At 59.4% G+C, this 17,324-nt stretch overlaps 5 protein-coding genes across 5 annotated transcripts; 1 reads left to right on the top strand and 4 right to left on the bottom strand.

Annotated features, from left to right (window-relative positions):
- Positions 1-519: 519 nt before the first annotated feature.
- Positions 520-3,270, top strand: DCS_03535 (tRNA processing endoribonuclease Trz1; the record flags this gene model as incomplete). Its single annotated transcript, XM_040800854.1, has 1 exon — positions 520-3,270. One exon carries the CDS (start codon positions 520-522, stop codon positions 3,268-3,270), a length of 2,751 nt encoding a protein of 916 aa, XP_040655887.1.
- A 237-nt stretch (positions 3,271-3,507) lies between these two features.
- On the bottom strand, positions 3,508-4,968 carry DCS_03536 (uncharacterized protein; the record flags this gene model as incomplete). Its single annotated transcript, XM_040800855.1, has 1 exon — positions 3,508-4,968. The coding sequence occupies one exon, from the start codon at positions 4,966-4,968 to the stop codon at positions 3,508-3,510; it is 1,461 nt and encodes a 486-aa protein (XP_040655888.1).
- Positions 4,969-5,816: 848 nt separating this feature from the next.
- DCS_03537 (uncharacterized protein) lies at positions 5,817-8,113 on the bottom strand (the record flags this gene model as incomplete). Its single annotated transcript, XM_040800856.1, has 6 exons — positions 5,817-6,038; positions 6,110-6,197; positions 6,270-6,732; positions 6,800-7,147; positions 7,199-7,280; positions 7,529-8,113. 6 exons carry the CDS (start codon positions 8,111-8,113, stop codon positions 5,817-5,819), a joined length of 1,788 nt encoding a protein of 595 aa, XP_040655889.1.
- A 4,120-nt stretch (positions 8,114-12,233) lies between these two features.
- Positions 12,234-12,956, bottom strand: DCS_03538 (uncharacterized protein; the record flags this gene model as incomplete). Its single annotated transcript, XM_040800857.1, has 1 exon — positions 12,234-12,956. One exon carries the CDS (start codon positions 12,954-12,956, stop codon positions 12,234-12,236), a length of 723 nt encoding a protein of 240 aa, XP_040655890.1.
- A 2,607-nt stretch (positions 12,957-15,563) lies between these two features.
- On the bottom strand, positions 15,564-17,170 carry DCS_03539 (uncharacterized protein; the record flags this gene model as incomplete). Its single annotated transcript, XM_040800858.1, has 2 exons — positions 15,564-16,886; positions 16,979-17,170. 2 exons carry the CDS (start codon positions 17,168-17,170, stop codon positions 15,564-15,566), a joined length of 1,515 nt encoding a protein of 504 aa, XP_040655891.1.
- Positions 17,171-17,324: the final 154 nt, after the last annotated feature.

The following is a 17,324-nucleotide window of genomic DNA, read 5'->3' on the forward strand; positions in this document are numbered from 1 at the left end:
TGCCAAAAATGTCGATTCGATTTGTAGGAGTAGCGCTACCAAAGCTGCATCGTCACTTTTGTCAAGTCTCTGTACCTGTAAGTAGGTCGGTGGTTAATGGCAGTTTGTCGTCAGAGGCATTCAAAGTACATATAAGTACTCCGTACGGAGTAAGTAGTTGTACTTTTTGCAAGTATACTGTACCCGTACTTACGGAGCACAGTAATACTTGATACTATTATCACTGTGCATCAACACTTCATACAAAGTACAGGAAATATAATAATTACATGCAATAATACTTGTAATCGTGCCACGCCCCACCTAAAGGTGTACTGTAAGTACATGTACTGCGTACGTAAGTACTAGGCAAGTAAGTACATCTACTCAAGTACAGATGCTTGCTTGGACTACCGTCGACCGCTTGGTGGGGCACTCGGCGCTTTGCCTCCGATTCCAACTTTCCATCGGAATAATAATGTGCAGATATCGATATCCACAACCACCTCAAATGCACCACATCGCTCTCTGCAAAAGCTGATGGAACAATGGGGCTCGCGGCGCCTCGCACTCGCCGCTTCGCTCCTTAGCCACCCTTCCCTCTTCTCCAACTCGCTCTCTAGCCGCGGCCGCAGCTCCTGTACGGCCGTCGCCCGTCTTCACACCCGACGTCGCTCGACCAGGAACCCAAAGCAGGCTGCGTTGCCGACTTCGGCGGCACGAACCTCGACTCCGGCTCCCCCCTCGAAGCCCTCCTACGGCCACGACGCCTCCATCATGACGACGACCGTCGAGCTGGCCACGGTGCCCTCGGCCGACACCCCCGGCACCTGCCTCTACATGCACCACGATAAACGCTCCTACGTCTTCGGCCGCGTTCCCGAGGGCACCCAGCGCGCCTTTGGCAGCCGCAAGGTCCATCTCGGCAGCACCGAGCATGTGTTCCTCAGCGGCCCCGTCGGCTGGGACCAGATGGGCGGCCTCATCGGCTACCTCCTCAGCGTCGGCGGCGCCCTCGACGCCGCCCGCGAGAACACGGTGCAGGAGAACGAAAAGCGCAAGGGCATGGGCCAGAAGCTGCTGAAGCAATCCGTCCACGCCGGCATCGGTGTCCACGCCGGCGACAACCTCTGCCATGTCATGGCCGCCTGTCGACCCGTCATCTTTCGCCAGCCCATCAGCGTTCGACCGTATGAGCACAGGACGGACCCGAGGACCGACGATGCGGCGAATGTCGACCCGGACTGGTCGGACGATGCGATCCGAGTGTGGAAGATACCCGTCCGGAGATCGCGCTCGAGCAGTCCACCGAAGCGCCGCCGCAGCTCCGTCGACGGCGCCGACCCGGATACCTTCAAGCCGCGCTCGTCCCTCTCGGACCCGACCGTGGCCGCCATGGTCGTCGAGAGAATCATGTTCAGCGGCAGCCTCAGCAACAGATCGGTTCTCTCGCGTCGGAACATCGGCCGCCTCGAGCCTGCGGACCTAGCCGTCACCATCCAAAACGGTGTTCTCGTGCCGTACAAGGGCCCTTACGCGGATGTCCCGAACCCCAACGATGCCGCCTGGCTATTTCCAGCCCCAAACGACACCTCCGGAGACGCCGCCGCCGGAGACGGCACCCTAGCCATCAACCACTTCCCCATACCACGGACCTCGTACGGCGAGACGTCCATGTCCTACATCGTCAAGTGCCACGACCGCCGAGGTAAATTCAACGCCGCCGAGGCCAGTCGGCTGGGCGTCAAGGTCCAGGACTTTAAGCTCCTGACCGCAGGCCAGAATGCCCAAGGCAAGGATGGCCTTACCGTCACGCCCGACATGGTTCTCGGCGAGCCCCAACCCGGAAGGGGCATCGTCGTCGCCGACATTCCCTCGCCAGACTTCATCGCACCCTTCATGGAGCGACCCGAGTGGGACAGCTCGGAGCTCATGGCGTACGTTGCCGTCATGTATTGGATACTGGGTCCCACCATCGCCGAAGATGCCCGAGTGCAGTCCTTCATCGCCAAGCACGCCGACATCAAGCACGTCTTTTGCGCCGAGGACACCTGCCCCAACATGGTGACCCATCCAGGCGCCGCCGAGATGCAGGTGAAGCTACGGCGAGTGGACCCCAAGAGGTTTCCCCTGACCAAGTTCGTCAACACCGTCCAGTTTCCAGCCCCGGCCGCCGATGCACCCGTCGAGCTTGGACGGGCCGGCGCGAAGCTGCAGCTCATGCCGCGCCTCGTCTTTAATCACGAGGCCGTGGCCCCCTTCCCGGACCTCGTCAAGGCCTCCAACGCAGTTCACCCCAAGGTCCTCGAGCTCGCCCAACTGGCGGAAGCAGAAGCGTCCGACGCCAACCTGCGAGCGAGGATCGACGAGAGCGAAAAGGACATTCCGAACAGGGATGCCGAAATCATCCCCCTCGGCACAGGCTCCTCCGTCCCCAGCAAGCACCGAAACGTCTCCGGAACGCTGATCCTCGTCCCCGGCATCGGCAACTACCTGCTCGACTGTGGCGAGGGCACTCTTGGCCAGATGAGAAGAGCCTTTGACCCCGACGAGGCCGCCGACGTTCTTCGCAACCTCCGGTGCGTCGTCGTCAGCCACGTGCACGCCGACCACCACCTCGGGCTCGTCTCCCTCCTCAAGGCCTGGTACGAGCAAACGCTCAAGGACAGTAGCAAGGCCACGATTGCCATCTCCTGCATCGGCCGCTACCGCACCATGCTCGAGGAGCTCGCTCAGGTCGAGGACTTTGGCTTCCACCGCCTGCGCTTCCCGTCCTGCCCTTCAACCGACGACCGCGACCGCGACACGACGACGCGCGACGACCTGGGCGACGAAAACTTTGGCCTCGCCTGCATCAAGCGCATCCCCGTGCCGCACTGCTGGCGCTCTTACGCGACCGAGCTCGAGCTTACGTCGGGCCTGCGCATCGCCTACTCGGGCGACTGCCGGCCGTCGACCGCCTTCGCCCAGGCCTGCCTCGGCGCCCACCTGCTCGTGCACGAGTGCACCTTTGACGACGATAAGCAGGACCACGCCAAGGCCAAGAAGCACTCCACCATGGCCGAGGCCCTCGGCGTCGCCCGCGAGATGAAGGCCCGCCGCACCCTGCTGACGCACTTTTCCCAGCGCTACAGCAAAGCTGCCAGCCTGCGTCGCGAGCGTGTCTCGGGCGAAGAGCAAGGAGTCCTGCTTGCCTTTGACCTTATGAGGGTCCGCCTTGGCGATTTTCAAGAGGCCGCATGCTACGTGCCCGCGGTGCAGGCGCTGATGGAGAACTTGGCCTACAATTAGACGACGATGGATATTCGTATATACCACTTTGGCGAGGGAGAAATTCTTGCCCCTAGCCAGTCCCTGATACCTGTCTCCTCACTTTCACTCTGCTATGCTTTTAGCATGATAAACAAATCCCTGCTTGAAAATATAGACGTAGACTTGGACTGTCCACCCCGACTCATCCCCGAATAGTGATCCCACGGGTAACTCGACGCCTCCTCGGTCTTGCCCCAGCCTCCAACGCGCTCGCACTCAGTTCCTCCGTCGATCTCTTGTCTGTTGCCTCTCCATGTTACCGGCGCCACCACCAGCAACATTGTAGTAGTACGAATCGAGCGTCCACGAACTCGCCTTCGGCTCCGCCGCACTGCCGTCCTTGCTGTGGCCAGTCGATTCCCCCGAGACGGTGCGATCATCGTGGCATAGGCGCGTGCGTAAAATTGTCGGTCGCGGGGTCGGCACTGGCAGCGACTGGTGGTCACTCAGCTCGGAGACAGCCTCCAAAAGGAAGCACGAGCCCTCCCGGCTTCTAAAATCTGACACATCAGACACCGATGGGCGGCAACGTAGAGGGGTTGGTGATGAAGGTGATGCAGGCGACATCATGTGGCCATCGCAATAGGTTACATCCCTGTGCCGGTACGGCTTGGCTGATGCCTGGACAGCGGCCGAGTCCGCGACATGGACACTTGTATTAGCCACCCTTGTGCTGGCATTCCGTCGGCATGGCACCTGGGCTAGAGTCCCAATCCCAGTCTGTTTCGTCTCTGAAGGGGACACATTCTGAAATCGCTCGGAAGGCACTGTTGCCGTATCATGGATGATTTTCGTTGCCAGGGATCTCGTCCGCGTCGGAACCGGCAGGCCGTCTCGCGTCGTTGACATCATCGTCTCAACCTTCAGCTGGGAGTCGTACTCGAAGCGAAGCTTCCGACTCACTCTAGCGTCCTTGCGTAGCGTGACGATGCTTGCAACAAGGGCGTCGCTCATCTCCCGCATGGCCGCTTGCGTCGGTAGCGGGTACAGCTTCATCCAGGACTTGATGATTCTCAGGAGCCGCGGTTCTGTTCGAATCATGTCCCGCTTCATGGAGTACGTATGGCGTGCCTTGATGGCGGCCCTCAGATCCGTTAGCATCTGCGCCTCGGAGCCCACGACGGCAAGTATGCACGCCTCACATCTGCCCATCTCGCTCATCGGCGCAGCCGATTCGGGCGCCTCGCGCAGGAAAACTTTCATGAAGAGATCTTTTCCGAGCCACAACGCCGTCGTGTTGTCCATCCTCTCCAGCCATTCGCTCAGAGGCCATGGGATGCTGTTGTTGGCACGATGTCTCCTGAACCGGTTGAGATGTACCGTGCATTCGCGGGCGACCAGCACCATGAGCTTCCGCACGACGCGTGGATCAAGCGGCTTGTGCATGAGGCACAGATTGGCGTGCGTCAGGGAGACCGGAGAGCGATATTTGGCTATGGAGGTGCCGATGCGGGTGATGAAGCCGACGATGCCTGTTGGTCGCAGGAGGCATCCGTCTAGACGCTTCATCAAGTCTTTTTGAACGTGAGTCCGTTCCATTCCAGAGAGCGTCTTGTCGAGGTAGAGCAGACTGGTAAGCTTGTCGAGCGCCTCGTCGGAAATCTCCCTCAAGGCGCTGTCAACGTCCGGTACACGCCGCCGGCTGCGCTTCGTGCAGGGTCTGCTGCGGACCAGCATGTTGGATGTCGAAGATTCACCGAGAGAATCACAGAGATGCTTGCAATGTATAGCGAGTCCAAGAGTTGGCGATCAGCAAGAGAGAACCGACAGACGACTGGCTGGATGAACGGCACCCGCTGCTGCAAGGCTGGCAGGCAGGATCTCGAGCGGCTGTTCTTGGTAAAATAACGAAGAGTCGTTTGACAAAGGTTCCGTCCGAGTACTCATCAATGCAAACGGGCTGCCATCAAGTAGCTGTTGTGTTCAAACAACAAAGTTCGCGGAGCGGACAAAGCATGCTACCGATGGTTAGCCCATACTTCCAAAGTAGTTGTATCGGCATACCGCATACAAACGGGATGGGCCCTTTCCCAGTCGGAATGGGTTTCCTTTGTCGTCCAAACCTAGGAGGCAGACTATACGGTCCAGCGATCAAGCCGGTGTTCGGGTCGGCACTGTTGGGCACTCCTGCGGGCCATCCTTGGGACCGGCAGCCCCGAAAGGAATGCACTGCGGGCAGAACGCTGAGGAGAATTAGAGACTGATGTAAACTAGGCTCGCAAACCCCAAACTTGTTGCCCTCGTGTGCCACGCCGGTTTCCAGCCACCGAAAGACTCCAAGTTCACAGACGTATTCTTTCCTGCATTCGCTCGCATCCTCGAATGCCGAGGCAAGTCTGTATCGGTCCACAAGGGTATGCAACCGAGCTGGATGATGTGGAAGTGCTGCAGACGGTGCACCCCATGGGGCGGAATCGCAAAGGCACAAAGGGCGTCCATTGGTCTACCAGACACAGCTCCCGACGTCAAGATGGGTTACGACGAAACGGGTGGATGCCGAGTGTGAAGAGTCGACCGAGCACGCGTCAGCCGACGAACGGCGCTTGCCTCGGATGCTCCCGCTCGACCCGTTGTCTCTCGAGGCGGATCCTGGCCGCTTCGGTCCCGTCGTCGGGACCGGCCATCTCCTTAAACCAGGCGTGATTCAGGGCTTCCCTGGCGGTGATGCGCTTGGCGGGGTCGAAGATGAAGATTTTGTTGAGCAAGTCGAGCAAGTTATGAAAATATGTGGTGGATGGGAATATATCCTGCAGCCCGATTAGGGACGACGTCCGGCGGAAAGTCAAGGGTAGACGCGGGCATGCACGGCTGGACGTACACGAAGCTTCTTCATGGCCTTGACGAATCTCCGGGAACCACGAGTGGTTTCCGTCGCAGGGTAGTCCAGTTTCAGGCGCTTGAAGTATCTGAGCAAGAAGCTGTCAGCATCTCGACATGGCAGCAGGCGCGGCGGAGGTGACGGATGGCGCTCGACCTACTTTGACGCCGGGTTCCCGCCACTGCGGGTGGACATTTTGTTCACCGTCTGGACCAGATGAGGGTCAATACGACGACCGACGACGGCCTCCATCATGGCGAGGTGTTCGAGGTTGTCGTGGGTCTGGAACAAGGCATCGCCGGTGAAGAACTCGACGAGGATGCAGCCGATGCTCCAGATGTCGCAGGGAAAGGACCAGCCGATGCCCAGGATGATCTCGGGGGCGCGGTAGTGGCGCGTGGAGACGACGGAGCTGTGGTACTCGTCCTGGAAGGTGGCGGAGCCAAAGTCGATGAGTCGAATTTCGGTGTCGAGGAGGACGCGACGCTGGGTGGCCTGGCGGTTTACGGCCGTCGAGGAGGAGGGGATTTTGCGGTTGTAGGTGAAGGTTTGATAGGTGTTGTCGCAGAGCAGGATGTTCTCGGGCTTCAGGTCCGTGTGGATCAGGTTGAGGTCGTGCAGGACTAGTGGAGGGTTAGGACGGGTCGCGGAAGCAGGCTCGTCAAAGGTCGGCGAGGGAAGGAGGCTCACAAGCAACGCTGACGAACAGCTGTCGAGCGAGGCTCTGGATGTGGCTGTTGGGGAAGGGCACGAAGCCGTTTCCCTTTAAGAAATCAAAGACGCTCTGGCCGAGGAGGTCCATGACGATGCAGATGTGGCCGCGGTAGTCGAAGCAGTCTCGCAGATGGATGCATCGGTTCCGCTTGTCATCGTCGTTGGCTTCGAGGGTGGCGAGGACGCGCAGCTCGATCCTCGAGGCATCGCGGTACTTTTGCACGGACCGGATGATCTTGACGGCGACGGATTTGTTGAGCTTTCGGTCGCGCGCCTGGACGACCTTGCCGAAGGTGCCTTGGCCGAGGAGTTTCGTGATTTGGTCTGCTCCGGGTCAGCCATCATCGGCGGGTGCCGTCGTTCGGGACGGCTCACATTTCTCGGTAAGATTGGCATCGGGCACGACGATGTAGTGGCCGTCGTCGTCGTCGACCTTGTGGTTCTTGTCGTGAAGGCGCTGCCGTGGTCCGTGACGTTAGCCAGGTGTCCGGCTTGCCCATGCGTGCGGCGGGACAAGGGCGACGACGAGCACGAGGCAAGGGGCGGGGCTAGGATCAAAGGAAGGCAACGGAGGGGACGGAGGGACGGCCAGGAGGGGTTGGGGCAAGTCAAATCAAAGGCAAGGAGAAGTGAGGAGGGAGAAGGGGGATGAGTGAGAGGAGGGGTGAGGGAGAGGGGGTTGGAGGGGGGGGGGGGGGGACAAACGTCGTGGACGACTCGGACGTGGACCTCGGATGCTTTCTTGGGCGGAAAGGGCGGCGGACGGTAGGCGAAGAACTGGTCGCCGAGGCCGTCGAGGTCCCTTCGCTTGGCTTCGTTGGCAACCTGCTGCCGGGTCCTCTTCCGCTTGAGCGATGCCTGAACGTGGTCGTAATGGCTCGCCGACGACGACGACGTCGGGCCGTTGGCGTGCAGGGCGGAGTGGGCGTGGTCGGCTAGCATGGCGGAGCCGACGGGCGTCGTGCTCGGGAGCAGATGCTGAGGCGAGTCGTTGGGGCGTGAGGCGAGACCGGGGAGGTGATGGCTGGACGATGTGCCATCGTCCCGTCTCCGCCTCTTCACCGGCTGCTGGGAATGCAGGTCGCGGCTCGGCGGCAGGGCGGTGCTGCCGTTTGTCAGCCCGTGGGTCGCGCCGTTGGTCAGTTTCCGGCTCGTGTTGGCCTCGGGCTCGGGCGTGTCGTGGATGACGATGATCTCCTTGGGGAGACCGTTGCGGTAGAAGGTATTCCAGTCGGGCTCGCGGGATCGGCGGCGTTTCCGCGCCACGTCTTCGGCGGCGACGGTGGCCATTGTGGACGAGCGGAAGACGTCGCCGTCGTGGTGTGTCTCTCGCTAGGGGTGGCGGGTTTGGGTCATTGACGTCGTCGTCGAGGTTGCGACGATGCGTCGTCGTGTTGGCCGTGGCGGTCTCGGCCGTGGCGGTTGGAGGGCGTCGTGATTGTCGTCGTCGCCGTGGTGGTGATTGTCGTCGTTGACGCCGCCGTCGTCGTCGTTGGTTGTGATGGTGATGGTCGTCGTGCGTCGTCGTCGTGGCCGTGACGGTGGCCGTGCGGAGGGGGGGGGGACGGTGCACTGACGTGACGGTCATTACAGCAGGTACTTACTGGGCACCTGGCACTGTGGGCACGTCGCCGGTTCCTGGGTGGACACTGGTTCGAGCCAAGTACTCCGTGCTCGTACCGTACGCGGTACGGTGCGAAGTGTGCGGCCCAGTCAGGGCGGGTTGCGGGCGGGTACTGGTCCGATTTAGGTCTCTGGTCTTGGTGGCACGGAGAATTGCTCACCCGATATGGTACCGATCACCCCATGTTGCCTACTAGGTATTTACCGGTCGCGGTACTCGGCCACCCGCACCGCAACGCTCCATTACTCGGTACCTGTACAACCAATCTCAGGTACGGCGTAACATGGGCACAGTACACCTCGCAGTTCGTACGGTACAGTCGATGGTCCCGATGTTGGCCTAGCGGTGGTTGATGGCTCGAACGCATAAGTACATGTTTTGATACGGCAGCAGATTTCTCATCACCACGCACCATTTCACTTTTATCGCAAAGGTGCTGTGCAGCATGTACTGTAGATGTGCTGGAAAACTGTGCAAGTAAGTAGGTTGCAAGTAAGTAGGTACTTGCTTGCACTCGCTACTCTCCGTACAGGTTTTCCAAGCACCCACGCATCAGCCAATGCGGCAGCACACAGTACAACCAAGTAATATTGTCCTTTTATTCCACAGCAGCGTATAGGTACATGCACAGTGCACTGTACCGTGCATGTACGGGGCAAAGCATGATGACCATTTTCTTCCCCTGCGCTCTCATTTCTTTTTCCTGCACAAGCACACCCACGACGATGAAAGCGACGGCACGAGGTTTCTTACAGCACGTCTTCCGGCACCTCCATGCGTACGCGCACGAGCGCACGTACCTGGGCGTAGCAGTGTTGCCGCCACGTACGATGCCGCGCACGCAACCGGAGCAGGTGACGCTCGCCGTTGCTGGCGGAGCGTATCGCTGTGGGAGCTTGCCTCCAACCTCCTCCCGAGTACATTGACGTACTTGCCTGGGCTCGTTTCCCGATGGTTCCATGGTGAAGTGCATCCCTCGTGAATGGATAGATCTCGCGGCGTGCCGTGGAGGCCGGTTGGAAGGGCCGTCTGCCGACGCTCTGCCCTCGATTCGATCAATGGCCCTTGCACGTGTCGTGGGTTCCGGGCTCGAGGGCGCCGAGGTCGACAGCTGCTGCGTCGATGGCCGCCTTGGCCGCAGCTGGTCGGTCGCTCACCGTCGACGCGCCAATCCACGACGTCAGCTGGCCTCGACCTCACCGAAATATGACGGACGCGATCGCCAGCTGACCTAGGCAAGGCTCTCGGCTCATGCACACGACCCTCGTGGCCGATGCACATTATTTTCGCATTCATGCTCCCCCATGGAGGGGCCCAACATGTCATGGCCACGGCCGACGCATGGGTGGCGAGGATGGTACGAGGGCGGCCAGGGGGAGGGTGAGTGGATTGTCTGGCATGCAATCGAGTCGAGACATAGGTACGTCGGGCTGTCTCTTGCATTCATGGAGGCGTTTTCATCCCTCGGGAGGGCCGGCCCTTGCCTGCCCCTACCAACGTGGCTGCCGGGCTGCCTGCCTGTCTGCCTGCCTTTTTGCCGGCTTGCCTGCCTGCTCGTCTGCTTGCTGGTCTGCCTGCCTGCTCGTCTGCTTGCTGGTCTGCCTGCTTGCTCGCCTGCTTGCTCGTCTGCTTGCTCGTCTGCTTGCTCGTCTGCTTGCTCGTCTGCTTGCTCGTTTGCTTGCTCGTCTGCTTGGTCGTCTGCCTTGGTGCCTGCCTGCTCGCTGGTATGCCTGCCTGCCGATGGTTCTTCCCGGCAACCTCGTCATTTGCTGCGCTGCTCTGCGTGGCCGCCTGGCTCATGACGGCCGCCCTCGTAGTGCATTCCCTACCAGGTGATGGGACACCTTGGCTGGTCGTGTCGCACAAGTAGCTCTTGCACGTCAAAGCATGGCATATTTTTGTGCACTGTACGCCGTGGTTTTGATGCAGTTCTGAATGGCGCCCGGGACACATGACGCCTGCTCGTACTGCCGGCGGCGGCGTGCTTGGTGCAGGTGCACGGGAGGACGCCCATCAGCCTCGCGCCAATCAGCCCCGGGGCCTGGTTGGCGAGCATGCACTGTCGACGCGCATGAAACGGTCGTGGTTTTGGTGAAATCTGGGCCGTCGCGGGATGCCTGGACAGTGCAGTTCGAGCACGGTGCGGTTCTCGTAGCAGCCGCAGAGGCATTGTTCATGGGTGCTTGGTGATTGGTGGCTTCGTGCGTGTCTGTACGCGCTGTACGGAGTAGACGGGCCACGAACTATTAGTTGTACTCCTTGTGTGGTGTTGGAGAATTCTAGCCGTAGCGGGATGCTTATACTGTCTTGCAGCACAGCACGAACACAGCAACGCAATGCTTGTACGGAGCAGTGGGGTTCGGTTCTTGCAGCGCTCGTACTTGTACGTGGCCTCGATACTAGAGGTAATTAGAGAACGTCCACTGCACAGTAAGTAATACATCTTTACAATCCAAGTAAGCAAGCACAGCGGTTTTGGTGAATCCTGGTCGTCGTGTTTCGGCTCGTCGGGGAATGCGTCGTTTCGTTTCCCCATCCAGAGGTGCCCATCCATGGCTGGCGGCGGGCTGGGCCTCATGCTGGAGGAGGGAGGCGGCATCAACCGTCGGTCGGTGATGCAGGCGAGCAAGGATGTCCGGTGCGAGGCCGTCGCTGGGCGGCGACGGCGTCACAGAACGTGCCGCGGTAGGTGGTGATGCGTGCAGCAAAACGTCCAACGTATCGCCTCGACATTGTCCAGGCTGGCAAGCTGGCATCACAACGTAGCTTGTCGAAGAGAGTGGCAGCCTCGTGCCGTTCGTCACCGCACATGATGTCACGGTGCATCTCGACGCTCCCTGTTGGCAAGACACCGGTCGAGCGATGGGCAACTTGATGGGTCAATCCAGCGACGCCATGGCGGGTGCGTGTGATGCTTGCACGAGTGCTCCGAACTTGCAACGTGATGGTAGGTGTGTTGTGATAACTGCACTCCGTAGCCTGGCTGGAATAATGGCCAGGGAACAATTAGTGGCAGGTACGGATACGTGACTAGGAGTACAGTACGGAGAAAACGAAGTACTCCGTACTCCGTACTTGTAGAGCACTAAATTACTTGCATGTACTGTACGGGGCACATGGCCATGCATACTATGCCTGGACGCCTCAGTTCGTGTACTTAAGCACAGTATTACTTACAGTACATTACTCCTTACTAGTACAAGTGTTACTGTGCATGCGTACATACTCCGTACTTGAGTACAACTAATCGCCTACTAATTCCCAGTAGGTTAGTCCGTACGGGACCATGTACAAGTACTTGTCGGGCGATACCAAGTACTACAGTAGGTAACATGTTGAATAATAGGCTCCTAGTAATTACAAGGACTGCTGCTCCTTCGAGATGCACGCTATTAATAATCCATATAATCAAGTGCGCAAAAGTCCCGGAATAGGCCAAGATCGACACCCCAGTACTGAACAACGGACTGTACCCCGTACCGGTAGAGGTAATGAATTACGTGCTCGCAACGACATCACGGCAGTACCATTCGCATGCGTAACTCGCATGCCAGTTGCGTATCCAGATAATGCAGCAGCCTTGTCCTACATGTAGATGTCTAGTCGTGAAATCGTCCATCGAGCTGGCGTGGCAATGTTCGTCGGAAAGGGAAGCCCGCCGCCGAACGCGCTCAACTCTCTCTTCGTCAACTCTCCCTTCGTCGTCTGGACGCCTCCGTCGGTGACGCGAGGCAAATGAAACGCCGGCGAGCCGTTGCAAAGCCAAGGTTCCATCCATGCCGTCCTTCAGCCGTGATACTCCTCGAGGACGGCAACTTGCCTATACTTTTGGATCCAGTTCCACACCTGCTTGTACAGAGGAAGCGACGGAGGCGAGGCCAGTTTCTTGTCGCATCCGAGCCTCGTGCTCGTCGCAAACGCACCGTACTTTTCGGCCTGTTCAAACGACTCGTCGGTGTTCAGGTTGGCAATGGACTCGTGTCCGTCGGCAAGATTGGCCGTCATGGCCGTCAAGCGAGTCGCGAGCTCCAAGACTCTCTGGCTGCGGCTCGGCACGTGACACTGCTTCGGCTCGTCCGTCATGCGCTCGCCGAAGAACGAAGGACAGTAGACGACGGCCGACATGTTATGCCCCTTGACGTCGTCGATGACGAAGGCGTCTTCTGCCGTATCGCGGCACTCTTGCTGGCAGGCGGTCATGACGCGAGGCGGGTGGTTCGCAGGCTGGCAGAGCGACGAAGCGTGGGCGAAGACCTTGGAGATTTGCCCTCTCCAGTGGTCGGGGAGGCTCGCGAAGAACTCCTGCAGGTGGTCGGATCTCGCCGCCGCCGCCTCCTTTGCTTCCTCGGCGAGCTGTTGGCAGCCAGCAAAGGCCCTTTCGAGCGTCGCTTGCTGATTCGCATCGCAGCCCACGAGTTCGACGACGCCTTCGTCTCTCCGGACTTTACCGTCGACACGACTTGCGCACGACAAGGTGGAGAGGAGCAGGACGGACCCGATGAGCTTCATGATGGAAATCGCCGGACGGGGGACGGTCTGTCGAGTGGTTGCTGTCGGGTGCCTGGGAGAGTGCAGCGGAACGAGGAGGGCCACGACGAAGCGGGCGGCCTCGCGAGCACTATATACTTGCCGGTGCATACGACGAAAGGCAAGGTCGACATGACTCTCGACGCTACAACTGAGTACCAGGTAAACTTGCTTGACTGGTAGGTAATGCTACCTTGGTAGTGGGTTAGTATTCTCTCGTACAAGTATAACCGTGTGCACCTATACTTGCACCAACCTGTACAGTGCCAGTAGAATATGATGCAAGTGTAGGTACCTACTGACCTTAGTAAGTACGTGCAAGTAATAACACTTGTGCTCTGCTGTAATACTTAGTCCTTTACTTGGGCCGGTACTTAATAGTTGTACTGAAGTACACTCACTGTACGAGAAACGCTTGCCGGGCGGAATGCATGTGCAGTACTTGTGCCTGCTTGTACGGTACGGAGTAATAGTTGCACTGTACAACTACTTTCATGCTCCAAGAGCAGAGGGCGCAGGTACAATCACTTGGGCTTGTACGGATACTTGCACACTCCTTCCAGTGTACGGAGCACGTGTACAGTAAGCAATACATGGCATGTGCATGCTTGTACAACTACTTGCGCCTACATGTGCCAGCAGGCGCACGTGGACCTACATGTAGGGTGTTCCTCGCCATGCTGCACGTCACATTGGAAGAAATTTCCTGATGAGAAGCGAATCCGTTTCTTGCTTTTTTCACTCCATTCTTCGCAGACGACAAGTTAGGAATCCGGTATGGAGCTTCCTGCACCAGCACGTGTAGTTGTATTCCTGGTACATGTACAAGTAGGTCCATATCTACGAAACGTACGGAGTAAGTATATTACCTACATGTAAGTGTACGGAGCAGTTGCACTCCTGCGTACTGCAAGTACTTGCAAGTACCTGTACAACAAGTCAAACACCGTTGACAGGAGCCAGTGGCTGGCTGTGCGGGCACCCATGGCCACCCATATGAATTATGTAAATATTAGTAACGCTACATGCCAAGTCCGTTGTCCATTGCCTTGGCCTGTTATCTATCCCACAGGATGCAGCCAATGCAAGGGGCCAGCCATTGCCTCCATCCTGAAGCTGGCAACGTCCATTATACGTGTTTTTCCACAGCCACCTTCATCCCACGGTGTCTCGGCGATTGTCCCACGGGTGTCATGGCCCAATTCGGTAGTCTGCTTACATAATTTTTCATCAGCCTTGCTCAGTAAGCTAAGCTATTACTGTGCTGTACGTAAGTAATAACTTACTGTTCATTTACGGGTTGTACTTACTGCACCGGCTGCACTGACTGCACAGGCTGCACTGACTGCACCAACTGCACTGCCTGCGCTGCCATTTAAAGAAGATCCAGACACCGTGGGATTAGGGTAGCCCGCAGGCGAAGGGCGGGGAGGAGCGCAAATATGGCTCGTACAAGTAATAATTGCAATACTTGTACTTACACCTACAAAGTACGTTACACTGACAAGCACGGTACACTTACAAGTAGGGTACACCTACAAGTACGGTAACACTTACAATGCATGTACTTGTACGCACCTACTTACAGTACTTGTACATGTACTGTACATACGGAGCTCGGCATGCACAGTACTTCGAGCTCAACTACAGAAAGTACCCGTACTGTACCTACTTGTGTAAGTCAGCGTACTGTACTTGCAAAGACCACGTACAGCTCAGCACTTGTGGCTGTAGCTGAGAGTACTCCGTATAATGACTGTAGATAACCAGTACGGACTGCGGTGTGCAAGTACAGTAGAGCAAGTACAGTACAAGTACTTGTATTCTTAGATTACAGAACGGAGTGCGGATTATTACTTACTCCCTACAACTACTATCCATCACTTTTTATTTTATTCCTTGCTTACGCTGCCCTCCATCGCACATACCCAAGTGCGTCACGCAATAATGCGTTCTCCGCATCGTCCAGGTGTGCTTGTGCTCCGTAGAGACAATGCATAGCCGGAGACCCCAAGTACTACTTCATTGCCTCTAGAATGAGTGCCGGCATACGCCAAGAAAGGAAGTGGAAATGGCAGAGTGGCATCGACTCATGAAGCGCACCAGCAGCCCATCCGGAATGCGAGAAAATATCATCACCATTGCCGATGCGTCGTGCTGACGGAGGAACATGGGAATCATCACGCAACGATGCCAACGCTCCAACCGGTGGTCCTGCTTGGCCAATGCCGTGCCGGTAGGAACACCAACCACCGTCCGGTGCGACATACCCGACGCCTTGGGGGTGGAACCATCCTACGTTGCGCCCTCTGCTCGACACCGTCGCTTCCTCTCGTACCATCATGCTTGGCAGGACGCCGAGCTTCGCCTTTGTGGCACCATGCCTTTGGTCCGTCTCGACGCATCCGCATCCAGTCGAGTCCGGTCCGGTCTGGTCTGGTCCGGGAATGGCGGCAGCACACGTCGAACGGAGCGCGAGAGCTTGGCGCTTCCCAACCACGTCCGTCTTGTCTCGACCCCAGGTCGGCCGAGCACCGTCCGCACCGCCATGAACGGCTTGGAAATGAGGGCATGACCGAGGTCGACGCTTCACCAGCCGCGAGCGCGGATCCAAACGTCGACAATGCCGTCCCCCTTGCCGTCCTCGTCCACGACAAGGTACCAGCCGAACTGGCTGCCGGCGATGCACGCGTGGTTCGGCCAGAGGCGAATCTTCTGGCCGACCTCGACGTCGAGCTTCCGGTCGGCTGCCGTCGCTTCCGTCGTCGGCGAAGCGGTCCCCCGGCCGTCGCGCCACTGCAGGATTCCATGCTCCTGCGACACGCGGCCGACGACGTACCCTTCGTACCGCTCGACGTCGAACGTCGGCTTCTCGACGCCCGCCCTGTTCCACGCCGTCGGAATGGCCATGCCCGCGTAGGCCTTGCAGGGCTCCCGGCCGAGGGCGAGGCAGCCGGCGCCGACGAGAGCCTCGTCCGTGCCGTCGGCGCCCCGCCCGGCATAGATGCTGTGCACCTCGGCGAGGATGGTAAAGGCCATATCGCTCCACGAAAGGTGCGTCGACCGGATGCTGTGGGCCGCGAGCTGCTGCAGGTCGAGCAGCGGGTACACGCCGGCGTGCACCTCGACGGCGTGCCCCCTGCCCTTGATGGTCTCGAGCAGCGTCGAGATGGCGCCGGCCTCGGCCCGGACCGACGGCGTGCCGCTCGGGGCCCCCTTCTCGTCCTCGTCGTCGGCGACGTTCTGGAGGGACAGCGTCGTCGGCGATGCTCCGGCCGACAGCGTCAGCGAGGGCAGGTCGACGATGCCCTTGGCCGACGCTCTCGCGCGCACTCGATCGGCCCCGTCGAGGAGCGACGTCAGCTCCGCCGACATCATCCGGAGCGCGGCCACGCGACCGTCTCCGGCGTACGAGTGGCCGGCGTGCGAGTAGAGGCCGGCGAGCTGGATGCTACCCCGGCCGTGCGCGTCGAGGGCGGCGTCGACGAGGACGGGAAACTGCTTCCCGTCGACGACGACTCCGGCCCGCCGGCCACCCATGTCCACCTTGATGTACGCGTGCGGCGCGACGTCCGAGATGGCCGACATGTCGGCCGCCATCGCCAGCTGGGCCGGGTCGTCGAGCAGGATGGACACGCTGCCCTCGCCGAGCGTCCTGGCCACGGCCGCGAGCCGCGAGACGGCACCCTTTGGGAGCGGCAGGCCGTAGAGGACCTTGACGGCGTCAGCAGACATCGTGCCGGGTGGGGGGACGACTGCTCGCCGAGGGGGTCCTACGTTGACGCGCCTGCCCTGGCGCTGGTACTCGCTGAGCATCGGCGTGAGGAACTCGGCCTCGGCGACGGTGGAGACGATGAGCTGCACAGGCCTGCCGGCATCGTCTCCGACTTGGAGCCGCGCGAGCTCGACTGTCTAGATGGGCACCCAATCATGAGCAACCCGGTCTTTTCTGCTCTGCTTCCTTTTCGCCTCGCCCGGGCCTCGTCTCGTCGGCTTGCTCTCACCTTGTGCGTCTTGACGTGGGCCCTCCAGCCCAGGCTCAAGGCATCGCAGGTCTGCAGCATGCGCTCGCAGTTGCGCTTCGCCGCCGCCAGGTTGATGACGGCCGCCGGCGTGTCGACATTGACGATCGACTTGCCCACGTAGCGCTCGCGGAGCACGTCCTTGGACGAGGGTAGGGACAAGTCGGCAGCCATCGTGGGCCGCTGCTCTTGCACCTGGCTGGTGGAGGGTGCAAGAGATGACGGGGGGCGAGGAGACGACGGAGGGCGAGGAGACGACCGGGGGTGAGGAGACGACGGGGGACGAGGAGACGACGGGGGACGAGGAGACGACGGGTTGCTTGTCGTG

The sequence above is a fragment of the Drechmeria coniospora genome, chromosome 02 (genome assembly GCF_001625195.1).
Source record: "Drechmeria coniospora strain ARSEF 6962 chromosome 02, whole genome shotgun sequence".
Classification (NCBI taxonomy): Eukaryota; Fungi; Ascomycota; class Sordariomycetes; order Hypocreales; family Ophiocordycipitaceae; genus Drechmeria; species Drechmeria coniospora.